The sequence below is a fragment of the Lissotriton helveticus genome, chromosome 10, assembly GCF_964261635.1.
Source record: "Lissotriton helveticus chromosome 10, aLisHel1.1, whole genome shotgun sequence".
NCBI lineage: Eukaryota > Metazoa > Chordata > Amphibia > Caudata > Salamandridae > Lissotriton > Lissotriton helveticus.
Genome location: NC_136071.1, coordinates 869,179,335 through 869,202,461, shown reverse-complemented (window position 1 = coordinate 869,202,461; position 23,127 = coordinate 869,179,335). Strand labels below are relative to the sequence as shown.

At 43.7% G+C, this 23,127-nt stretch overlaps 1 protein-coding gene across 1 annotated transcript in view; it reads left to right on the top strand.

Annotated features, from left to right (window-relative positions):
- DNAH11 (dynein axonemal heavy chain 11) overlaps positions 1-23,127 on the top strand; it is a 3,642,058-nt gene that overhangs the window by 1,047,489 nt on the left and 2,571,442 nt on the right. The window contains exons 15-16 of the mRNA XM_078663510.1: positions 3,999-4,391; positions 20,384-20,716. Of these exons, the coding sequence (XP_078519636.1) occupies positions 3,999-4,391; positions 20,384-20,716 (726 nt within the window). The remainder of the gene's footprint in view (positions 1-3,998; positions 4,392-20,383; positions 20,717-23,127) is intronic.

Here is a 23,127-nt window from a genome sequence, read left to right as displayed (position 1 = left end):
GAAAAAAAAAATATTTTTGGGGCCTGGGGGGGCCTTGTGGGGCCCCCTGAGCAGGCCTAGGGGGTCAGGGTGCTTCTACCCTGCCCCCTGTGCGTGTTTTGCACCTTTGTTTCACTGATTTCTTGTGCCTTGGTTCTACCGAGGCATAAGATGGCTGCCAACACTTCCTCGTTTGGAGTGTTGATAGACAGTGGCAGCCAATCAGCATGCATTTCACAGGAAAGCAGCATGCTCATTGGCTGTCAACACTTCTAACCAGGAAGTGTTGGCATTCATCTTGTGCTAGGTAGACCGAGACACAAAAGAAGTAGAGCTCACAGCCCACACAGCTCTCACAGCCCACACAGCTCTCACAGCTCTCACAGCCCACACAGCTCTCACAGCCCACACAGCTCTCACAGCCCACACAGCTCTCACAGCCCACACAGCTCTCTCAGCCCTCACAGCCCACACAGCCCTCACAGCCTTCACAGCCCACACAGCCCTCACAGCTCTCACATCTCTCACAGCCCACACAGCCCACACAGCTCTCACAGCCCACACAGCTCTCACAGCTCACACAGCCCTCACAGTGATGTCACTGACCATGTCATGAATGATGTAATATGTGACATCATCAGCAGTTGATTGCGGGTGCGCAAAATATAGTTAGTACAACTAACTATATAGGAGCAATTTCAATGGTTTTTTAAATGCTAATTCCTAACTATATATGACCTGAAACCTATGGTTTTTTTCAGTGAATTTGCAAGGTTTTTTAAATGCTAATTACTAACTATATAAGGACTGAAACCTATGGTTTTTTCATTGAATTTCAAAGTTTTTTTTAAATGCTAATTCCTAACTATATAAGGCCTGAAACCTATGTTTTTTTTCAGTGAATATATATATATATATTTATATATATATATATATATATATATATATATATATATATATATATATATATATATATATATATATTTTTTTTTTTTCACTCCAGGGACAGCATTAGCGTTGATGGTGCCCTTGCGACAATGCCTGGTGGTGCCCCATTGACCGACGCAAGCACCAAAAGGGTTAACATCAAACAAAGCACTAATGCTGCCCACCATACATGTATAAACATGATAAACCACACGGGATGGTTTACATCTTTGATAAATTCAGTAAGGCACGGACATGTTGTCCTCCAACATGGAACACATGTTGTTCAAGCTACACTTCACAGCCAACCTCACACTAAGTAGTACTCTCATCGATAGACCACTTGGACCATGCACCAACTTCACCAACACCACCATAGACTTCATCACACCACTTGTCCTCAATGCTCGCAATTACATCCTTCTCAGAGACCTGAGCTTCACCAACAACTCAAACAACGAAAGAGCAATCATTAAAGACCTTGGAAGACAGGGTCTCACCCAACGAGTAAAGGGACCTGCTTACATCATCGGACACCTCCCGGATACTATTTTTACCAACTTTGGCAACATCTGAGTTGATGAGCCCACACCAGTTCCTAGGACAGACTACGCCCACATCAACTTCAGCATCCCCTTCCTGGTTAATCTCACATGCACCACTTCCAAACCAGCCCACCAGAACTTGTACAGTATCACTGACAAAGACTGGAACACCATCCTCAACATCCACTAACCGGAACACAGCAACAGCCTCTCCAAAGCCATCGAGGATTTCAACAGTTGGATTACCTCCTGCACTGACTCCCTGTCCCACTCAAATATAACAATGCAACAAGATGCAACACGATCCAGACCACATTCCAGTTTGTACACGCAACTCAGACTGATAAAACTGGATGTACGTTGTTACAACGCAGGTTGTAACAACGCATACCTTTACCACGCGGCCTCTACAATGCAAGTCGTTAACACGACTTGCGTTGGAGGGCGCGGATTTAGGATTTTTATAATTTTATATTCCAACACCAGTCCCCGTAACAGTAGGGAAGGTGTTGGAATATAAATTTATAAAATTCCTTATCCCACAGCGCCCTCCAGCGGAAGTCGTGGTAACGACTTGCGTTGTAACGGCCACGTGGTAAAGGTACCGCGTGGTAAAAACTTTGTGGTAAAGGTTGTTTACCGATAAAACTCCACTGTAAACAACTGAAGCACAAATGGAGAATGAGGCAGGACAATGCAGACAGGCGCATGTTCAAATTTGCTAAGAAATCTTAGAAATTGTGAAAAATGTCCCTTTGCAATCAGCTGCCTCCAACTCAATCACTCCCTCTCAAGACCTCTGTAACAATCTCTCTCAATTCTTCAGCAACAAAATCACCAATATTTCCAGTAGCTTCAGCCCACTAATGGACCAGAGAGACCTAAACAAGCACATTCAAATGTTATCAAAAGATCCAGTGCTAATCATATGCCTGTCATCTCCCCAGAAGAAACCGCTGCCACCATAAAGTCGATCCATGCAGGGGCCCCATCGGATGCCAGCCCCAATATTCCTACTCCAGAGGACTACAAATAAGAGACTCCTTCTCACTTCTTGAGTTCTGCAAGAAGCTGAAGACCTGCCTTTGCAATTAGTCCCACTAGGCCCTAGGTGTGTCTAGACACACCTGCTCAGTGCCAGGATAGCTTCCTAGGTGATAGTTCATTCTATAAACCTGCATTACATAACTTAGAATCTGTCTAAGCAGCAGATAACTTGATAATCTGGAAATGGAATTTATTTTGAGATGGTAGATGTGATGAGCGTGCTGTCACAACATTTCAAAATTCAGAAAGTTTCCCAAGTGTACTCCTGGGAACCTGTGACTGTCTATTTCCTCAGGAGTACTCTGAAATGTTTTGTAAATTCGGAGAAGTAAATATACATGTGAAAATTTAGTTAGGTCACATTTTCTAAGGAAGCTCAGGCACACTAACTTTTACCCCTCAAAAGGGAAATTATTAAATTATTTTTCCCTGGAGCGACTTCTCCTGCCTTGCACCAAAGGTTGGGGTGTATCATGCCCATTGAAAATGTCTTTATTCCTGCCCTTGACAAAAGTAAATCTCCAACCATATACAGTTTGAGAAAGAAACATGAACGTTTGTGAATACCCACAAACTATCAGGGCATTGCCACCCTTGAATACCCCTAGGAGTAGATCTACTCCTGTCTACGTTACACTGTGCTGCAATAATATTTTATGTGAGTATATTAACTGAGTGCAAGTTTTTGATTTCTGGGTACAAAACTCGAAGACCAGCATTAAATATTGTACAAAGTTTTGAATTAATTGAATGCAAAACATAAAACAAAGAATTGAGGGACTTCAATGTGTATGAAGGTCATCAAAAAGAAGCCTGAACCAGTCTGAGCAGTCCAGTGTCAAGGTTGACCGGCATGGTGGTGATTGAGCATAGTTGAAAAATATGAGAGGCTATTTGAGGGAGAGAATACGTTTTCACTGGGGTTACAGAAAATAAGAAGGGCAGTTGCATTTCTGAGAGTCTTTGTGTATGATTCAAGGTAACGTGGTGAGGAAAAATGGAATTTGTAAATATATTAACTTTGTGGAAACAGAGTCTATATGACCATATGACAATGGGAATTTAAGAGTTAATGATGTAGTGGCTGGTGGAAAAAGACATTGATTTGCCACATGACCTGGCACGTTTACCAACTGCCAATGAAAGATGGATCCATACATTCAAACAATTGTTTCTTTGAGGTGCTCCATTATCTACTCTGCATAGTGACAGATGTAGCCCTGGTATGTATGAGCCAACTGGATTATATAGTACACTTTCCACAAATGAACGAAAACGTTTATGCATGTAGGCATTGAAAATGATAACTAAAAGTAAAGTTACATTGCCACTGCTTATGTCACTGACAGATTGAAAAATGCTGATTTATCAAATTTCTGTATTACTCCTTTGTATGCAGACATCCCCCTCCAGATTTTGTGTGGTCTTTCTTGACATAAATCTGATACAGTTGTTACATTCACAACTAACCATCACCCTCATGTTGCTTTTTGACATCAGTTTATAGGAAATCTAGATCTTGTGGTTCAGTGGTACAACAATTTGAAACAAACCATCTTGGAAGTGGAATATCCTTTGCTTGAACGGGAGATGAACAAGATTGATGAGTGTCTGAGAGAGGCTGAGGAATTCTTCACATGGAAGGATGAGAGCTGCTGGGATTACATTGTAGAACTAAAGACTACAATTCATGACCTTCATCAGAGAGTTCAACAGTCCAAGGATAATATTATAACAATACGGAAATTATTCAAGAGATGGGCAGAAAGTCCTTTGTTTTCAAGAAAGGATAACCGAAAAGATACGTTATTGACTCTTGATGAGAGACCAGAGAGACATAAAAAGTACTTGACCATACAAGAGGACAGCTGCACAATACAGAAACTTGTCCAGGTACCAATGAATAATCCATGTTGAACGTATATTGAGCTTATTAGGTGTCTTTTTAACTAAATGTGTGCACAAGACTCCCAGTGCATGGAGATATTTGCATATATATGCTGCACCAAATAATGTTCTCTTTTATATTTTTATGCTTTCAGACCGAGAAAAACAATTTGATATATGTTCAAAAGAAAGTCTAACTATTCTTCTGTGTTTTGCTCTATATATAGCACATTAGAAAGTAATATTTTTAAAAGGGCTTTTTAGTTCTGCTGGTAATGTCGGACTTGAGCATTCTGTAACCCATTAGGGGCCCGATGTAGGTAATTCCTATTTACCACTTCTTAAATATCGAATTTTACCGATTCGGTATTTAAGAAGTGGTAAATATGAAGGGGGGAGATGTAGGTATTTCCAGATGTGTAAATACCGAATCTTTAAGATTCGGTATTTACCGAATCTGGAAATACCGAATCGGTATTTCCTATTGATTCCTATGGGCTGTGAAGCCCATAGGAATCAATGGGCAATACCGATGCTGTAATTACAGAATCGGTAAATACCGAATTTCTCAAGGGTGCAGGGGGTGTCACTTTGACACCCTCTGGCCCCCCCAAAACAGGCTTGTGTGCCATGTGGCAGGCATACATGCCCCAAGGGCAGGTCTGCCTGTCATATGGCAGAGGTGTGCATGCACACATGTGCATGCACACCGGAATCGGTATTTTACCATCAAATTGGATTTGATGGTAAAATACCGATTTTGTAAAGCTTGTGGGACTCAGAAGAGTCCCACCTACATCTCAAATTTACCGAATCGGTAAAAATACCAATTCAGTATTTTACAGAATCGGTAAATTTACCGATCGGTAAATTTACCGATTCTGTGAAATTAAGGGCCCTACATACCATTTCTGAAATACCGGTCGGTAACGGCCGAAAATACCGATTTTCGGCCGTTACCGACCGACCTACATCTGGCCCTAGGTTGTTACATCTGTAGCGATGAGAAAAGCTAATGTTGCATTACAGTTTCATTAAACGTGTTTACATTTTAAATGGCTTTCACCAAAGGTCAGTATACCGCTTTAGCCTGAAAAAGACATAGCATAACTGACGACATCCTATCTTGTAAGACATCACTACAGCACAAAAGGCACAATTCATTGCATCATTGATGACATTATTTATATGGCTTCCTTACACCTTTAATGACATCACCAATTAGCTGGTGTTCACGTAACCAATGAACACGTAACAAGTGAGGGAGGGGATGGAGAATGGGAAAAGAAGAGCTTCCTCAAGGAGCTAGATGTTTACAAACATTGTAAAACTTTGTAAAGATGAAACTTAGCACTTCAGCACTGTAAGACTTAAACTTATTAGAGAGTTTTTCAAAATAATTAAGCAGGGTTGCAAATTAATACTAGTTCTTTTCCCTGATGCTTGGAGACCCATTAAAATCCACTCTCCGCTTTAAAGCTTTTGTTAAAGAAGTAATAAAACCAACAGTTAACATTAAAGCTATCACAATCAATCCATCAAAGAACTGAAGAACGTCCGTGAAGGAAGAGAATGTAAATAGTACAACAATGAAGAAGTCCTGAAGCTATATTTTAATAAACATAAAAAAACACAAATACTTAACTCAAATAACCGATAATACATACACACACAAAATAAACTGCCAAAAAAGAAAAGTATATAGGAAAAATACGAAAAGGCGACCAGGAGGGCAAGAGGAGAGAAGACAATTGGGGAAAAAATTAAATTCCTCCAGCCGTTTCCATATATTCTCAAGGATATGTAACATAGAGGTGTGGCACACAAAGCCTTAGATAGACTTAGGCCCAGATGCATGAAAGGAAAATCTGGTCGCATAGGGGCAGATTCTCAGAATCTGCCCCTTTGCGACCAGTATTTTTGCATTTGGGTTGCATCATCCCAAACGCAAAAACCGCAATTTAAGGAATCTCTAAATTGAGATTCCTTAAATTGCAATTGCATTTAAGAATCCCAAATTGAGATTCCTTAAATGCAATGCAACAAAGTAAAGAAATTAGCGATTTCGCTAATAGGGAGAGCAAAATACCATGAAGTTGAACTTCATGGTAATTTGCAAAAACTTTGAAAAATGCACTTTTGTGCATTTTCCAAAGTTTCATGTTGCGCACACACATGCCCTTAGGGCATGTGTGTGCGCAACATATGTGCACAGATTAATTTCAGGGGTGCAACAGGGTGTCCTTTGGACACCCCTGCACCCTTGAAATTGCATTCTCAATTTGCGATTCGCTAATTGCTAATCGCAAATTGAGAATGTCTTCCCATTCATTCCTATGGGTCTCAAGGCCCATAGGAATGAATGGGGAGGTATTCCTTAATTGCGACTCGCAATTTGCGAGTCGCAATTAAGGAATATTTAGAAATCGCATTTTTTTTAGCAATTTCTTCATGCATAGAATTTTGCTATTCCTTATTAGCGAATCCTTATTTTTCGCTAATAAGGAATCGCAAAATGGTTTCTTGATGCATCTAGGGTTTAGTGCATAAAAGCTTTATTATCTATGTATGTTGACAATATATGTTTTCATTTAGGAAAATAACTCTAGCTAGACATTCTACCTTTATTGCAATTATGGTAGCTGTTTTAAAATGGAAATGTAATGTGTAAAGTGTAATGTAAACACCCCACCACTACCAAGAGCTATTACCTTTTTAGCGAACTGGAGCCCTCTCACCACAGAACACATTGTCAGAATTATGCAGACCATCCATTGAGGGTCCCCCAGATACCTCTGCCCTCACCACATGTATAACTTGGAAAGAACACCTGATCAACTCCGCCATACTTAGCTGAACTTTCCCAGATAGCAGGAAACATGCAGAAGTCACAGCCCTCTTGAAGAAACCCTCGACCAACCTGAAAGAACTCAGCAACTACAGACCTATCAAGCTTTTTCCTTTTTCCGGCCAAAGTCCTGGAGAAAGAGATCAACAGGCAACTTTCTAGAAATTTAGAACAGCCCTATCTCCTGGATTCCACCTCGTCGGGGTTCCACAGCAACCACAGCATGGAAACTGCACTTCTGGTAGCAACAGACATTATCTGATTCATCATGGTCAGAGGGGAGCCACAACCCTCATCCTGCTCGACTTGTTGGCAGCCTTGAATACAGTCTCCAATGGCCCCCTCATTACCAGACTCCAAAACATAGGAATTCAAGGACCCACCCAGAATTGGATCAAATATTTTTTCTCCAACAGAACCTAATGGGTCAGACTTTTCCCTCTACACCTCTGAACACAAGAAGTTCATCCACTGAGCCCTACGGACATCTCCCTCAGCTCAAACCTGTTCAACTTGTACATGGCACCCCTCACCCTTATCATAAAAGCCCACAGCATCAACATTGTCTCCTACGCTGATGACAGTCAGCTCATCCTCTCCCTCACTGATATAAACACCAGAATCAGATTCACCTCCTTGCATGTTCAACATGATCAACTAGATGAAAGAGATCTGTCTTAAACTCAACATGGACAAAACGCTTATCCTGATTGTTGGAATCAAGAGCTCCCCCTGGGACTACGTCGGGTGGCCAACCAAATTTGGTCCCCCGCCTACCCCCACAGACCACACCAGAAGCCTCAACATCATCCTAGATGACAAACTCACGATGAGTAAACAGGTCAATGCTATGATCGTTTCCTGCTGCCTTCAGTATGCTTCACAAGATCTTCAAATGGCTCCACACACACACTCACACATAAAAACACAAGACGCAGGCCCTCATAACCAATAGACTCGACTATGGCAATGCACTCTATGTCGCTGTGTCCAACCAACTGCTGCAAAGACTCAAGAGCATCCAAAACATTGCAGCCAGACAATTCCTGGACTTCCCCAGGAGTGCTCACATCACTCCCTACCTCACCGAACTACACTGGCTACCCATCCAGAAACGTTGCCAATTCAAGCTGCTCATCTATGTCTACAAAACCATCCAAAACACCAATCCAGCTTACCTCAACAACCAACCTCAACTCTACCAGGCAGCTACACTCCACCTCACACTGGTCCCCTGCATCTGCAGAAGCCAGTCAGGAGGGCGTGCCTTCTCTTTTAAAACTGCCAAGAACTGGTATGATGTTCCTTAACACATTATGACAGCTACTTCAATCCTTAAATTTTCACAAGAAACTGAATACCTGTCTGTTCTACTAGGAGCATCCCCCAAGCCTACATTCCTGCTCCAGCAACTGGATACCCACATGGGTGATAAGCTGGGCCATGCAAATAGACATAACATTGCTTTATTCTTTACATATTCTTTTTATAACAAAGCCATGTTTGCTTGACCAAGCTAAGCCATAAAAATAATTAGGTTTGGAGGCTAACGTTCTGAAGTGGACATATTATTTTTTGTCTTGTTTGTGTTAAACATTTGCACTCAACTAATTGACATCGCTAATTGGTCCAACAACTTCATGGTTCAAGAAAAATACCTCTTGATCATGTAAATTAAGGATACTCTAACATACTTTTATGCCAAAAAACTTTCTACAGATTACTCACCTCATGAAATATCCTTCCGGGCTTCAGACTGGTTGGAAAAACAGCAATGTCTCCCCAGTCTATGCAGTCTACATTCCGCCATCGGATGTAATGACATCAGAACAAATGAAAAATTAATTAATCATGAAGTAAAAACACTTTCTAAAGAATATTTGTAGTATGTATTGAGTACTTTTGAAAATAGATGAATTTTCAATGTGCTTGTTGCCCCACCATTTAGAAAGGTAATTGCAAACACAACAGTGATGGACAGAATGTGGATCAATGTCACACATTCACCCCAGTCCAAAGATCTGGGCCCAAATCCATCGTTTTTCCACTCCACACCACCCTGGGTTAGACAATGGCGATATGCAAATCAGCGCTGACCCTGTGCCCCATGGGAACAGTCCAGTCCGAACTACAAAAGCCATGTCCTTCCCAGAACGCAAACAAGCATCCGAGGACCGGCCCGGTTTCGAGGTAACACCTCATCAGCCCGGCTAGCTTGATTCCAGTGGTGTGGAGTGCCTGGGACTCACGTCTGAGCATCCCCAGTACACTTAGAGCGGTAATTGCAAACACAACAGTGATGGACAGAATGTGGATCAATGTCACACATTCACCCCAGTCCAAAGATCTGGGCCCAAATCCATCGTTTTTCCACTCCACACCACCCTGGGTTAGACAATGGCGATATGCAAATCAGCGCTGACCCTGTGCCCCATGGGAACAGTCCAGTCCCAACTACAAAAGCCATGTCCTTCCCAGAACGGAAACAAGCATCCGAGGACCGGCCGGTTTCGAGGTAACACCTCTCATCAGCCCGGCTAGCTTGATTCCAGTGGTGTGGAGTGCCTGGGAATCACGTCTGAGCATCCCCAGTACACTTAGAGCGGTAATTGCAAACACAACAGTGATGGACAGAATGTGGATCAATGTCACACATTCACCCCAGTCCAAAGATCTGGGCCCAAATCCATCGTTTTTCCACTCCACACCACCCTGGGTTAGACAATGGCGATATGCAAATCAGCGCTGACCCTGTGCCCCATGGGAACAGTCCAGTCCGAACTACAAAAGTCATGTCCTTCCCAGAACGGAAACAAGCATCCGAGGACCGGCCCGGTTTCGAGGTAACACCTCTCATCAGCCCGGCTGGCTTGATTCCAGTGGTGTGGAGTGCCTGGGACTCACGTCTGAGCGGAGTCGAAAAACGATAGATTTGGGCCCAGATCTTTGGACTGGGGTGAATGTGTGACATTGATCCACATTCTGTCCATCATTGTTGTGTTTGCAGGTACCGCTCTAAGTGTACTGGGGATGCTCAGACGTGAGTCCCAGGCACTCCACACCACTGGAATCAAGCTAGCCGGGCTGATGAGAGGTGTTACCTCGAAACCGGGCCGGTCCTCGGATGCTTGTTTCCGTTCTGGGAAGGACATGGCTTTTGTAGTTCGGACTGGACTGTTCCCATGGGGCACAGGGTCAGCGCTGATTTGCATATCGCCATTGTCTAACCCAGGGTGGTGTGGAGTGGAAAAACGATGGATTTGGTCCCAGATCTTTGGACTGGGGTGAATGTTTGACATTGATCCACATCCTGTCCATCATTGTTGTGTTTGCAGGTACCGCTCTAAGTGTACTGGGGATGCTCAGACGTGAGTCCCAGGCACTCCACACCACTGGATTCAAGCTAGCCGGGCTGATGAGAGGTGTTACCTCGAAACCGGGCCGGTCCTCGGATGCTTGTTTCCGTTCTGGGAAGGACATGGCTTTTGTAGTTCGGGCTGGACTGTTCCCATGGGGCACAGGGTCAGCGCTGATTTGCATATCGCCATTGTCTAACCCAGGGTGGTGTGGAGTGGAAAAATGATGGATTTGGGCCCAGATCTTTGGACTGGGGTGAATGTGTGACATTGATCCACATTCTGTCCATCATTGTTGTGTTTGCAGGTACCGCTCTAAGTGTACTGGGGATGCTCAGACGTGAGTCCCACGCACTCCACACCACTGGAATCAAGCTAGCCGGGCTGATGAGCGGTGTTACCTCAAAACCGGGCCGGTCCTCGGATGCTTGTTTCCGTTCTGGGAAGGACATGGCTTTTGTAGTTCGGACTGGACTGTTCCCATGGGGCACAGGGTCTGCGCTGATTTGCATATCGCCATTGTCTAACCCAGGGTGGTGTGGAGTGGAAAAACAATGGATTTGGGCCCAGATCTTTGGACTGGGGTGAATGTGTGACATTGATCCACATTCTGTCCATTATTGTTGTGTTTGCAGGTACCGCTCTAAGTGTACTGGGGATACTCAGACGTGAGTCCCAGGCACTCCACACCACTGGAATAAAGCTAGCCGGGCTGATGAGAGGTGTTACCTCGAAACCGGGCCGGTCCTCGGATGCTTGTTTCCGTTCTGGGAAGGACATGGCTTTTGTAGTTCGGACTGGACTGTTCCCATGGGGCACAGGGTCAGCGCTGATTTGCATATCGCCATTGTCTAACCCAGGGTGGTGTGGAGTGGAAAAACGATGGATTTGGGCCCAGATCTTTGGACTGGGGTGAATGTGTGACATTGATCCACATTCTGTCTATCATTGTTGTGTTTGCAGGTACCGCTCTAAGTGTACTGGGGATGCTCAGACGTGAGTCCCAGGCACTCCACACCACTGGAATCAAGCTAGCCGGGCTGATGAGAGGTGTTACCTCGAAACCGGGCCGGTCCTCGGATGCTTGTTTCCGTTCTGGGAAGGACATGGCTTTTGTAGTTCGGACTGGACTGTTCCCATGGGGCACAGGGTCAGCGCTGATTTGCATATCGCCATTGTCTAACCCAGGGTGGTGTGGAGTGGAAAAACGATGGATTTGGGCCCAGATCTTTGGACTGGGGTGAATGTGTGACATTGATCCACATTCTGTCCATCATTGTTGTGTTTTCAGGTACCACTCTAAGTGTACTGGGGATGCTCAGACGTGAGTCCCAGGCACTCCACACCACTGGAATCAAGCTAGCCGGGCTGATGAGAGGTGTTACCTCGAAACCGGGCCGGTCCTCGGATGCTTGTTTCCGTTCTGGGAAGGACATGGCTTTTGTAGTTCGGACTGGACTGTTCCCATGGGGCACAGGGTCAGCGCTGATTTGCATATCGCCATTGTCTAACCCAGGGTGGTGTGGAGTGGAAAAACGATGGATTTGGGCCCAGATCTTTGGACTGGGGTGAATGTGTGACATTGATCCACATTCTGTCCATCATTGTTGTGTTTGCAGGTACCGCTCTAAGTGTACTGGGGATGCTCAGACGTGAGTCCCAGGCACTCCACACCACTGGAATCAAGCTAGCCGGGCTGATGAGAGGTGTTACCTCGAAACCGGGCCGGTCCTCGGATGCTTGTTTCCGTTCTGGGAAGGACATGGCTTTTGTAGTTCGGACTGGACTGTCCCATGGGGCACAGGGTCAGCGCTGATTTGCATATCGCCATTGTCTAACCCAGGGTGGTGTGGAGTGGAAAAACGATGGATTTGGGCCCAGATCTTTGGACTGGGGTGAATGTGTGACATTGATCCACATTCTGTCCATCATTGTTGTGTTTGCAGGTACCGCTCTAAGTGTACTGGGGATGCTCAGACGTGAGTCCCAGGCACTCCACACCACTGGAATCAAGCTAGCCGGGCTGATGAGAGGTGTTACCTCGAAACCGGGCCGGTCCTCGGATGCTTGTTTCCGTTCTGGGAAGGACATGGCTTTTGTAGTTCGGACTGGACTGTTCCCATGGGGCACAGGGTCAGCGCTGATTTGCATATCGCCATTGTCTAACCCAGGGTGGTGTGGAGTGGAAAAACGATGGATTTGGGCCCAGATCTTTGGACTGGGGTGAATGTGTGACATTGATCCACATTCTGTCCATCATTGTTGTGTTTGCAGGTACCGCTCTAATTGTACTGGGGATGCTCAGACGTGAGTCCCAGGCACTCCACACCACTGGAATCAAGCTAGCCGGGCTGATGAGAGGTGTTACCTCGAAACCGGGCCGGTCCTCGGATGCTTGTTTCCGTTCTGGGACGGACATGGCTTTTGTAGTTCGGACTGGACTGTTCCCATGGGGCACAGGGTCAGCGCTGATTTGCATATCGCCATTGTCTAACCCAGGGTGGTGTGGAGTGGAAAAACGATGGATTTGGGCCCAGGTCTTTGGACTGGGGTGAATGTGTGACATTGATCCACATTCTGTCCATCATTGTTGTGTTTGCAGGTACCGCTCTAAGTGTACTGGGGATGCTCAGACGTGAGTCCCAGGCACTCCACACCACTGGAATCAAGCTAGCCGGGCTGATGAGAGGTGTTACCTCGAAACCGGGCCGGTCCTCGGATGCTTGTTTCCGTTCTGGGAAGGACATGGCTTTTGTAGTTCAGACTGGACTGTTCCCATGGGGCACAGGGTCAGCGCTGATTTGCATATCGCCATTGTCTAACCCAGGGTGGTGTGGAGTGGAAAAACGATGGATTTGGGCCCAGATCTTTGGACTGGGGTGAATGTGTGACATTGATCCACATTCTGTCCATCATTGTTGTGTTTGCAGGTACCACCATTTAGAAAGGTCATAAGTAATTTAGTTCATTAGTTCTACCACAGAGTAAGGAAGACTTCCTCCCTTCGTCTGAAAGAAGACCATGTATTTATGGTACTAGAGGTAACCTGTTATATTTAATCAGAATGTATAAGGCACCAACCCTCATGCAGGCAAATGTCACCTTTAAAAGTTGCAGTAGTTACAACGGGTCCCTGATAAAACAAGATGTCCTTCTCGGCACTGCATGATACCTGCATGTGATGTCTGGGATCAGAGAATGACAAAGCAGCACGTGATTCTTGTGCCTTTTATTTTTCCAAAGGCCATCAGGGAGGGTTGGAGAGAGCATGTTGTTTTTGGGCAATGCACAGAAAGGAGACACATAAGTACTCTCCTTCACCCATAGGTAATTATTAGGTAAGGAAACAACTTTGCAAGGGATTTTCGCTCACGAAAAATACAAAAAGCATGAGAGGGAGGAGAAGTCTTCTTCTTTCTAGAGGAAATGGATTGTTGAGAGTCTCAACACCATTCCCTCATGCCAAACTCCTTGTCAGGCGAACTCGATGTTGAAAAGGATTGAACGATTGTTATTGGTCTATCATCACCGACTTCCCTCAGATCAAGGTCTTTTGCATGGCTTTGTCTGCATGGTTTTAGGACCCTCTGAGCTGACCCCCAAAGGAGGGCTTGGCAACTCCCACAGCTCTGACTCAGATTGTTTTTTAACACAAACTTTATTGCTTTTTTATAAACAAGCAAGCACTGTTATATTGCAGGTAATATTGAAACATTATTTCCACATGGTCCACAAATCAATAAAATCAATTGCATGATACAGTTATAAAAATATGCAGGATTAAGTGAAGGGCAACAAGCCAGATTTACATTTGGTGTTAAAACAGCAGTTAATGCAATCCTTAAACAATATTAAATAACCCCAGCCCACCCCACCCCCCCCAACCTAACATCTTCTCTGAATAAATAAGTATGTACGTGCTGTGTAAATGGATCGCAATAGAAATATTAGAGCATGGGCTTTGGGGATGGCTCGCACAATATGTTGGGGTCAGTAGTTGGAGCTTGTCTGTGACATGTAGTGACACATGTAAACGTATCTGGGTGGTGAAGGTAAGCACACAGGGACAGCGCCTCTTTTGGGCTATCAGCTGTTATAAGCTCGGAGGGCCAGGGTATGGCCAATAATGGCAATTAGTCCTCACTAGACTCCTAAGCTTTGACGGATTCTAAGAGTGCATCCCATTTCAAATCTATGGGTCTCTTTCACAAGCCTCTATCTATATTCCTCCCTAAGCATGGCATCACTTTCCGCCAGTCCCTAGCACTCCACCTCCTTCTGCCATTGGGCCACTAGGGGAGCCATTGAAGACTTCCAGCGCCGTACCCATAGACGTTTAGCCAGTAAGAGCGCTATGTCTGTTAAGCGTGCTATTACCTTAGCTCCCTTGGGCCGAGGATATAAGCCTAAGACACACTGTGCCACCGTTTGCCAGCGATTCCAGTCATCCAGTTCTACTTGTGCACCTTGGATGTCTGCCCAGTAAGAAGATAGTGTTAGGACAGGCCCACAACATATGCAGGAGCTCAGCATCTGGAGCCCGACAGTGGGGGCATGGAGGGGATACTGCAGGAAACATAGAGTAGTTGGTGCGGTGTAAGGTAGGCATCACAGCTCTGACCCAGATGTCTCCCTAGGTGGTCCTGTCATAGGCTCTGGCCATGACATACAAAAAAAAGTTGAAGCCTGCCAAGGCATTAGGGCATTCCATCTCATTTGGTCAGAACTTCCTTCGACACAGGCGCCATCTACACACCCTATGACGATGATGCTCTTGAAGCTATCTCTCCCAGAGGAAATAATTTGTGTGGCAGGGGAGATGAGATTCACTTTGATGGAAGAGGTCTTTGGCTCCAATTCCAAGACCTGCTAAATAAAGATAAGTATTATGGTCAGAAAGAAAATGATGAACCAGAGGCTGGAAACCTCCTTCCCCACTATAATACTGATTTTTACTTATATCTGGACTTACAGAATATGAATGACGTGAACACTTCACAAGAAGGGGATATCCCTTACCCCCTGGACTTGTTGAAAAGGAAACTTTCTCATTTATGACTGTAGTTCAAAATTAGCTTGAAATTTACCTTGCATTCTGAGGATGTGAGTTCTGACATTTGGTGGCGATCTCATATCCTTGCTCGTCAGTAGTAAAGTCTGTTTTCCCATTCAATGAGGACCTTCTTGATTCCTGTCATTTCCTCTCCACTCATATGAAAGTCTGATTGTTGAAATGTCCTCCTTGAAGAAAACCCAAACGTTTTCCCCTCTGCGCCTCCCAGTAGAGGCAACAAAACCTGACTGTATGGGTCGTAAAGTATTTGCTTCTGGCAGCCTTATCCACACCAGTGAATCTCACTTGTATTCTGGGACATTATTTTCATGCTGTGTGATATTTTCAAAATGTGGTGATCACCTTACTAGACCACATGCTAAAGCCCTTTTCAGACCAGGTTAATGACAAACTGAATCCGTCCAAATTGATGTTGAAGTGTTTTCTGGTTCTAAAGATTGAACTTCTTTAGAGCATCTTGATATCATCCTGACATTGTAATATAGAGAAAAGTTGTTTGGCCCTTGCTAAGATGCAACAATATCTTATGTAGATAGAATTTTTCAAGTGACTCACTTGTAAAGAAACTGATCTATGTTGAACATTAAATAGAAGAAGAAACACAGAGCATCGCCGAAATATTACTTTGAGTGCAACCGTAAAGAAATTCCTGTTCAGTGTGCACAAGATTAAGAACAACTGATCTTGATCACCCCATTCTGAGCAAGGAGTATGTAGTATGCTGATCTGTTGGCAATCAGTATTCAGACAGACCTTCCTTTCCTGCACAGGCTGGACTTGCTGTCCAGCTGAATGGTCAGGTACTCCACTGCAATCCTCAAACGCTGCAACTGCAAGCTTTGAAGATTAACGGTGCCATCTAGAATTCTTTTGTATGCCTACTGAAGTTGCAGACTTCCTCCTGGTGGCCAGAAAAACTCCTACAAAATCAGTCAACTCGTGTTGCAGTAGAAAATGTGTTCAGTGGAATGAGCCTGATGCCGTACATTCCATTCAATCTCACTTTCTGATGTTCTGTCACTTGCACAACAGGGCCTGGCAGTGTCTATAGTTAAAGGTTTTTTGGCCGCCTTGCCTGACTTCATGTGTTTTACTGACCCTGTATCCCTATTTCAATCACCATTAGTGACACGTTTTCTGGAAGGTTTGTTTTATTTGATTCCACCCACACTGTTTATTTTTCCTCACTGGGAATTGTATCTGGTCTTAAACACAGGGCCAGAGTGGGAACCAAAAGTGGCCCTGTCCAAGTGTTTGGCTGGCCCCCCGGTGGGTTGGGGGTGAGACCGAGCTGTTTGCCAGGGCCGGTTTTGACCGATTTTGTTACAGGGGCTGATATTGCAGCTATGCTGCTAAAAAGGCCCCTTTAACTGTGGGTGCTTGGCATTTCTGGAAGCCACGAAAGCTCTATTTCTACTGACTGTCAGTGACATGTATTTGATGTGGTCTGCTCTGCTTAAAGTGTACACTGAACGATTGCTTTGAATACTGTCTTTACTGTATGATGAGCAAAGTTTAATAAAAAAGAGTTTAAAAAATGAAAAAACTAAAACACTACTAATTGAAGCAAGTAGCCACAGAGACTATTTTGGCTGAATGTACTTGGGTGACCCTTTCTTGGAAGAGACCGAGAAAAAAAACAAGGATGCCCATTTAGTTTGATTCAGTTGTCTGTATTAATTTCACATACCGATGATAAAAACCACAAAAGGAAAATGAATGAGCCAATAAGATACGGTCCCAGGCTACCCGGATCCACATTAACCAAAGTCCTTGATTTACCTGCCTCTCCATTTATAAAACATATGGAAACTGGAATCACTTAGGGCCCTCTCTATTGTGGTTAGCAAAGACCTATTATTCTCTCATGATATGTTAGACCTGTCAACAGTTCCATCACATAAGTGAGGCAAGACTATGTCAATGTTACTAGTGTTTCTATACTATGTCTCCTTAGTGTGTTTACTCAAGTGAGTTTTGGGCACTGTCTGCAAGTGCCAGTCCTTCTTCACTTGGGAATTACTGTCCTGACATATCTATCTATCAGGCCATGGCCTGAGCGCAAAGAGCAGACTTGGTAAAAACAGGGAATGGTAAGTGTTTAGCTTCAGGTTCTGTAGATTTCCAAACAAAAGCCCTTATGAATAACATTGAGGGACGACAAGATAATAGTCTCACTAAATGTCATTGCCACACCTTTTCATCCTGTGATTTTTGGACTGCCTTGGCTTGTACACTACACCACATATAATAATTGGGTATCCAGGACCATAATTATGAGTTACATCTTCTGTATTGAGCATTGCACGTTGACATCTGGTTACTGATCCAAGTCTCACCATACTGAAGAAGTAGTTATATATGTTATCCTGAGCTACTTAAAAGTAAAAGATCTACTTCTGGGCATAGTTCACCTAAGGCAGATTAGTTGGTTAATACGAGACCCAGAAGGTGCAGCCTTAAAAAGTCAGTCATTCCAAGTATTTCCTCTGGAGAGTTGAAGATGACTTAAGGCCTGCTTTAAAGCTTGGCAGTTGGTGATGAATATCCTATCCGCTGAAATATAAATCTCATAGGATGTAATGGGATTTATATTTCAGCGGACGGGATATCTGTCACCGTTGTGATGGAGTAACCCGTCCGCCAAATTCTAAATCAGGTCCTAAGAAAAATGAGACACATTAATATGTGAATAATGTTCACATACCAAATAACCAGAAAATAGCTTAAAATTCCAATAGACTGAGCGATCTTGCATTGGGTTTTTTATGTTGGCTCTTTCTAATTCCACAGTGTTTAATTCATTTATTTATTTAGAGATATTTGGAAACAGTGCAGCTTTCAATCTAGTGGAGCACCTACAAGTACTTAGTGACAAAGAACATAAAGGTAACTAGATCATAAGCCACAAGAGTATATCACTTTCCAGAACTTCAATAATTGAGTGAAAATACATATTTCGAGAGGAATCTTCTTCCAGAGGCCTGAGCTTTGTCCTATAAAGGCAATCCCACCACATGTGGTATACTTGGAGAGGGGCATCACAAAGTTATTGTTGGTGCATGATCATAAAGATCTAAAGGGGAAAATATTTTTGTAATTTTTTTGGTTTAAAAAAAAAAACGGAGCTTAGGCCAGGATATATTTTACACATTTGAGCATAATGCACTTCTATATTGGTAGGCAGTAAATAAGATCTAGAAGCTGGAAACCTCATGAAATTATCTGAGGTTCAAAATTGTCCTGACCAAGGCTTTAACAATTTTTGTAGATTTCTTCAGGAGACCTAGAGCATGCAGGATAGCCAAAATCCAGTCTGGATTTCACAAATGTGTTTGCTACTGTGATTATAACCAATAATGGAAAAGAAAGCCAGAGCATTCTAGTCTTGATAAAACAGTACTTGATTATGTGGGGGATTTGGTTATCAAGTTTGAGGTTGGACAATAGTATTATCCAGAGATTGCAAACTGTTGAGAGCAGTCTCCTGACTTTGGAGGTTATAGTAAACGTTTCCACATCTTTGTTGAAAACTGGAAAAGTTTCAGATTTGGGGGCTTCAATTTGAGACAATTCGTTCCCATTACAGCTTGACCATTTGTTACAGAGTTATAAGAGTTCTCTTGCAAATTTAGGAGCTGTAACCAGTTCTGACCCAGAATACTTTTAAAATGCTTCAAGAAGAAAACAGTAGCCTAGAAAGCTTACTGGCATTTTCCAAATAACATGAACAGCCAACCCTGGACCTGTCAGGAGCTAAACTACAGTTGTCAATTGTGCCTCTGAAAACCCATCCTTTTGCCGATATATTGTTAGTAAAGAATCAGTGATGTTCGTCATTTGATTCAAATTATTTACAACCGGTTCCTATATTCCCTCATCCTCATAATTTTCAGGAAACATGGAGCTCGGAAGGGAAAGTACCTGTCCAGCTCGACTCCAGGCCTGCCAGCAACAGCTCTGTTCAGGCCTGCGCGCAACAGCTCTGCTCCAGGCCTGCCAGCGCCTGCTCTACTCCAGGCCTGGCATCTCTAGCTCTGCTCCAGGCCTGCCAGTGCCTGCTCTACGCCAGGCCTGGCATCTCTAGCTCTGCTCCAGGCCTGCCAGTGCCTGCTCTACGCCAGGCCTGGCATCTCTAGCTCTTCTCTAGTTTTGACCTTACTCCAGCTCTACTCCAGTCCTGGTCTTACCCAGATCCAAACTTCAGCCTTGCAATAATTGTCCCTGTAATTGAGAAAAGCACTTGAATATTTTTACTCCTTTTGCTTTTATTTCCTTGTGTTCTCATGCACTGTCATCCAAAACTTAAACTATGTGCCAACTGGGACAGAAATTGTTGCTTCCAGAATGGGCAGCACTTTCATCAGTGCCACGACCCCGAGTTCCTGACACACATATGGTGGAAATTCTGCCATTTTAACTCCTGTATCTGCATGACATTATCCTCATGCATTAATCACATTTTTGGATTAGTGGGGACGGAATGCCACTTTGCGTGCACCTACGTATGACTTGTCTATAGTTAAGTCCACCAAATCTCATTTTCTCCAATTCATTTATATATTAAGTTTCTTCAAGACCTATGTTAAAACCATAAGAACCTTACTCGAAAATTTGCTTTCACATGTGCAATTATATTTGAACATATGGACTGAATGTAAAACTTAGCTATTGAATATTGTTGGATCTGTATAAGGTTTAACCATTGTGTTTTTTTCAGGAGAACTTGACGCTCCTCAAAGCTGAGTCTACAATAGAGGGCCAGAAGATCTATGTAGAATACGTTGATGATATTGTGATCGATGGATTGTTTAACACCATATTCTGCTCTTTAAACTTTCTTTTGGTGAACACTGATGCAAGTGTAAAACCAGCTTCTCTATTTGAGGTGCAGATGATTCTCAATTCCCATGAAATTATATTTAAACCTTCCCTAGAAAAGGAAGCTGGAGATAGCTTTTATGATCTTTTAGAGGAGATTTTGGAAGATATTTTCAAAATGTCTGCAAAAGTTAAACGAGTCGCAGAACACCTTGGTGTGGAAAATTATCAGGTACGTGATGCATTCATTAGTTGTCTGAATAAATTGGTTATACATTTATGTATAGATATATAATTCATTATTTTGCCTTCATTTGCAAAGGATTACCAAGCTGCATGAAACACACAAAATAATCATTCCAAAATTAACATGTTTTGATTCAAACTTGATTCATTTGTGTTCAGCATGGGATCCATTGTAGATTATCACCATTAAAAAAACTGAAAGCTCAGCCTGGTATTGTGCATCTATGCTGACATTTGTTCTGCAGCAAGTGCAAGGGGTTAGTTAAGGTGCATGAGGTAGAATGCATTCTTAGTTGAAATGAAGAATAGGATCTTTCAAAGACCATATGGCTGTCACTAAAGGACCAACTATGCGCATCATCTCTTTAAGCCCTCGTTCTGCAGTCCTCTTGATCGCAACGTGGACAGTAATCACCAGGTGAAGGCAAAAGAAAGTCCTCTCAAAACACCATTGACCCAAATGGTCACATCACACTGCATGCAGCTCCAGCAAACTCATACTCAAAGAGGCCCTATCTGTAACTGGAGTTAGGTAAAGGAGCCACACAAACTATGGACTAACCGATTAGGTTACCACCCAAACATTTTGACTCATAGAGCCTTTTCACAAAAGTAAACTTATACCTTTGGTGTAAGTTTACTTTTTTTTGCTATACACTAACTGAAAGTGTAGTTTTTTGTGTAGTATCTTTACGATTGTGGAGAACTCCACACTTTAAAAGATAGGTCAGTCCCTTTAGTCATGAAAATACTAGACATAAAACTACACTTGTAGTTTGTGGAAAGCAAAAATGTAGTAAACTTACACCAAAAGTCCATTGTGTTCTGAGTATGCTGTTCCCTGAGAGCAACAAAGGCCGCATTTTTAAAGGAAGGATGATGCACAGAGAGGAAGAATCCTATCGGAGCCCCCTTTCAGCCCCATATTATCTCTTTGTCCTCAGTCTAGATTATTGCAAGGTTTCCCATGCATGCAATAAACAAGTGTAAGGTTGAGGAAATTATTGTAAGTCACCAATGTATGCAAATATCATGCAGTTACGCCACATATAATACTTTGTTCTCATTTCTATGCAATTGAACTATGATCAAGTTATAGGTAAAACACAACACAAAATGTCATTTATAAAGTGGGTATTTTGCAAAATGTTGTCAGACCTGTGAAAATAGTTCCACATGAGTTGCTAAATATTTAATGTAATGATCTTTGGATGTAAATTGTATTATCATGGCTTTGCCAAATATGTGGTGTGAGAAATTGGGTTGTTCATTGACTGGGATGTGAGCCCTAGATCAAGCAACAGCTGCACTCCCTTTGCAGGGTGAACCACAAAAAGTCACTATATTAACCTGTGTTAGGGAGTTGCCAGAGAGCCCATGGCAAGATGGCCGCATTATAGAACAGCTCTGCGGATTGGTCGACAAAATCCACAATTTATCCTGCCATCTGTCATCCTGCACAGATGTAATAACCTGCTAAAGCATCTAGAAGAAGGTGCCAATGCAAATGCACCATTTTAGGACCCCTCAGAGTGCTGCATGACAGTATAAATTACTAGCAGCCGGTGTTGGATGCTGTACATTCTGCACTGACGCGGAAGGAAGTAGGCCAAGCCACATGGTATTGCAAGAGCTTACTGGAGATTATTGACTGAGTGTCTCACTGGCGTTGTGGCTCTGTGTGTACCCCACGACCACTGGAATGTTAGAGCGAGAGCCTCAGAGTGACACCGTGGTGGGGCCTGCAAAGTCCGCGGCACCTGAGTTTGATGCATCCATAGGGACTGGTGAAGTGAGGCGGTAACGGCGCTGGGACGGGAAGGGGCTAGATGTGTGCTGCTGTTCATGGCCCTGTAGAATGAATGGTTTACCCGGATAAATCCTGACTGTTGTCTCCTTGAAATTTCAGCAACACAGACCCATGATCCATTACAAACTGTGCATGCTGGAGTGGAGGGTTGTGGGTCCGCCATTGCTGATGTAGGCCTCCAACGAAAGTGAAGGACCATGGTGGAGACACGGTCTTCCCGCTTGTGACTGCGGCTGCCACTGTGGGAGTCCTGGCCTTTGACTAATCCCCTGATCAGGTCGGCCATCACAGGGCCTTTTCACTAGAACTCTTTAATAGGCCTTTACTCTCGTGCTGGCCTGTCCTTGTGCCATATTTCTGCACTCCCACGGCGTGTCCTTTAGCCCTATCTATACCTCTGGTGGGAGTCGAAGGTGCGTTCCTTGGTGGTCTGGCAGTGAAGTTGGCCTTCACTGTGATCCTGTCTGCACTGAGGTGAGCCTACAATATGATCCTGTCTGCACTGCATGTACACTGAGGCTGCAGCAGTGGGAAGCCTGGGAATCCATGAAAAAATACTTGGGGAAGTGCGAACCACATGTCTGTCT